Here is a 2533-nt window from a genome sequence, read left to right as displayed (position 1 = left end):
AGAGAGAGAGAGACGGGCGCCAGTGCGATTTTTTTAAAATCGTCGTCTCCCTGGTTTGTTATAATGCGCCCCAGGGTAAGCCACAGACGGATAAGTGCTGGTGTTTTATCTTTTAAATGACAGTCCTTGCCACCCAGGGTGATATCGTTCACTGTTGGGAGATTTGGTAATTTTGGTGGGCGATGGGGATCACCTGGGTAGTGATAGGACAAAGTCCGCTTGGAAATATATTTATGTTGGTTGGCGGCACGAAAATGGCTACGTAAAATGTGGTAGAATGGGGCGCTGGTTGTAAAATGGTTTACGAGCACTGTCTAAAGATAAACTTAGGTAAACCACAGAGATGTCCTCTTTGTCTAATCAGCCACTACTCCATAAATACAAGACATCAGCACAACATAACATCTTCACTCAGTGGACCGTTGACGGTGGAGCTGTTGTAGTTTGCTCCCTCTTCCTTATCAAACATCTATCTTCCTCATTTCTCCTCCTCCTTTTTTTGTATATTACTCTCGTGTAGCAGCACCGTTAATCTTTGGCACTTACATGGCGAATATGTGTTGCAAGTGCCGTAAAACTCTTCCTAAAACAAAAGTAACAAAGCCCTTACTCTGCTGACCTTCGTCCTCCCCAGGTGTCCTACATCAAGGCTATAGACGTGTGGATGGCCACTTGCCTGGCCTTTGTCTTTGCCTCTCTCATTGAGTTCGCCGTGGTCAACGCCTTCGCGCGGAGAATTATGTCACAGCCCCAGGAACATAACTGGACACCGTTAGTGGACGCAGAGTCGGCGAAAGTGAGTGAAACTGGAGCTCTTGGATGGCCGAAGGCTTTATGATAAATATATTGTATTTGTATGATTTTTACGCCTCGATCAACTCAATTTAGGTCTTATAGGAGAAGAGATCATTAATTTTTTATCCTTTGGGTGGTTGAACGGGGGCCACTGGTAAGTCCTACTTCTCTACTTTCCCTCTGTTATTTCTGTCTTTATGTTTTACTTGTTTCCAGCACAAATTAGCCATTATTTTGTCGATATGCCACTCTTTACTCAGACAAACAAACGGACAGGTAGGTCCATACAATTTCTCTGTCGCTCCGCTGTTTCTATCTTTATGTCTCATTTTTCCCATGTTATTAAATGAATGCTAATGTCTCAACGCGCTTCTCTTTTCTCAAATATCAATATTATTTTGATCCTACCCCCCAGTACCAACCTTGGGTCACCGGGATATCAGCAGGCATACAGAAAGTATACTCCTTTAAAAGTCACCACTCTGAAATCGCAGTCTGTCTTCATTACACCCCGTGCGCCGGCGGAGATTTAACCCTTACAAGTCGCTACCTTAAAACTACAAAGTACTATCTGTTCAGTACTGAATGTTGAGAAATTTGACTTAAAAATTGAGTTTCACAACATGTCAAGATTTTTCGACAGTAATTCTTTGAATATATAGATAACGACTCTGAAAAATCATACAATTTTGATAGGGCGGATAGAACAATTGGTTTCTGACATCGTGGTTTTATATATTTTTAGTTACTCAAAACAGCTAAAAGTATCTGATGGATCTTTGTAATTCTAAGGTGATGAAGTCGTAAGCCTATTCTCTGTTTTGTTGCAGCAATTTCTCTTAAAACTAGCATACGATAGCGTTTCCTTTAAAACGAAATCCCATTTCAAACTTCAAGCTGGTAATACACCCCAAATGTTATGAAAATAATGAAGTCTTGATATATGAAAATACAGTAAAGTTGAATCTTATATTCAGTTGTAGTACAGTCAAGCATATATCCATGATTAATTTGTTAATTTGACCAACAAAATTATGAATTAAAAAGATAAAGTAGGGTCTAGTCAGATGGCGTGTACAGACTTCTAAGAGTTGATGAACTGACAGAAATGAAAAGTATTACACTTATCTGAACTGAAATAGTAATCTGTTGTACGAACCATACTTTCAAGACTGGCGTCAATATCACGTACTAAAGCACCCCTTCTAAAAAAACAAAAAAGAAATTAAAAGGGAAAAAAAACAAAGTGTGAATTTTAATGGTATAGGTTTAACCTTCCTTGCGACATTTTTAGATAAAGAGGGGAAACCTCACAAGTTAACGACTATCTCCGATGGGACGGAGCCAAATAGCAAATTTGAATGGCGTGACTTTCCCAGGAACACAACATTAGACAGAGCGAAGTCTCTATCCTCCGAACCCGCGATTTCGCAATTACGGATCTGGTAGCTTGGCTTTAGCGCTATACTGCCGATGACGTCTTTCTCTAAGTCGTCCATTAAAAATAAAATATTAATGTAAAGGGGTCTTTTAAGGACAAATTTTGATGCAATTTAAGTTTCTGTTTGATATCATAAAACTAATTTACTTAATAGATCTATAACTATTTCGTGAATACCTCGAATGTTCTTGCGCTTCAGTAGATTACCCCCCTCCCCCCATTTCTCTCTCTCTCTTTATCTGTCTATCTATCTATCTATCTATCTATCTATCTATCTATCTATCTATCTATCTATCT

At 39.2% G+C, this 2533-nt stretch overlaps 1 protein-coding gene across 1 annotated transcript in view; it reads left to right on the top strand.

Annotated features, from left to right (window-relative positions):
* Positions 1-2533, top strand: part of LOC101858250 (glycine receptor subunit alpha-1) — a gene marked incomplete at its 5' end in the record, with an annotated part of 16665 nt that overhangs the window by 12026 nt on the left and 2106 nt on the right. The window contains one exon of the mRNA XM_035968332.1: positions 635-796. Coding sequence (XP_035824225.1) covers positions 635-796 — 162 coding nt within the window. The remainder of the gene's footprint in view (positions 1-634; positions 797-2533) is intronic.

The sequence above is a fragment of the Aplysia californica genome, unplaced genomic scaffold, assembly GCF_000002075.1.
Source record: "Aplysia californica isolate F4 #8 unplaced genomic scaffold, AplCal3.0 scaffold00051, whole genome shotgun sequence".
Classification (NCBI taxonomy): domain Eukaryota; kingdom Metazoa; phylum Mollusca; class Gastropoda; order Aplysiida; family Aplysiidae; genus Aplysia; species Aplysia californica.
This window is presented reverse-complemented; position numbering and strand designations above follow the sequence as displayed.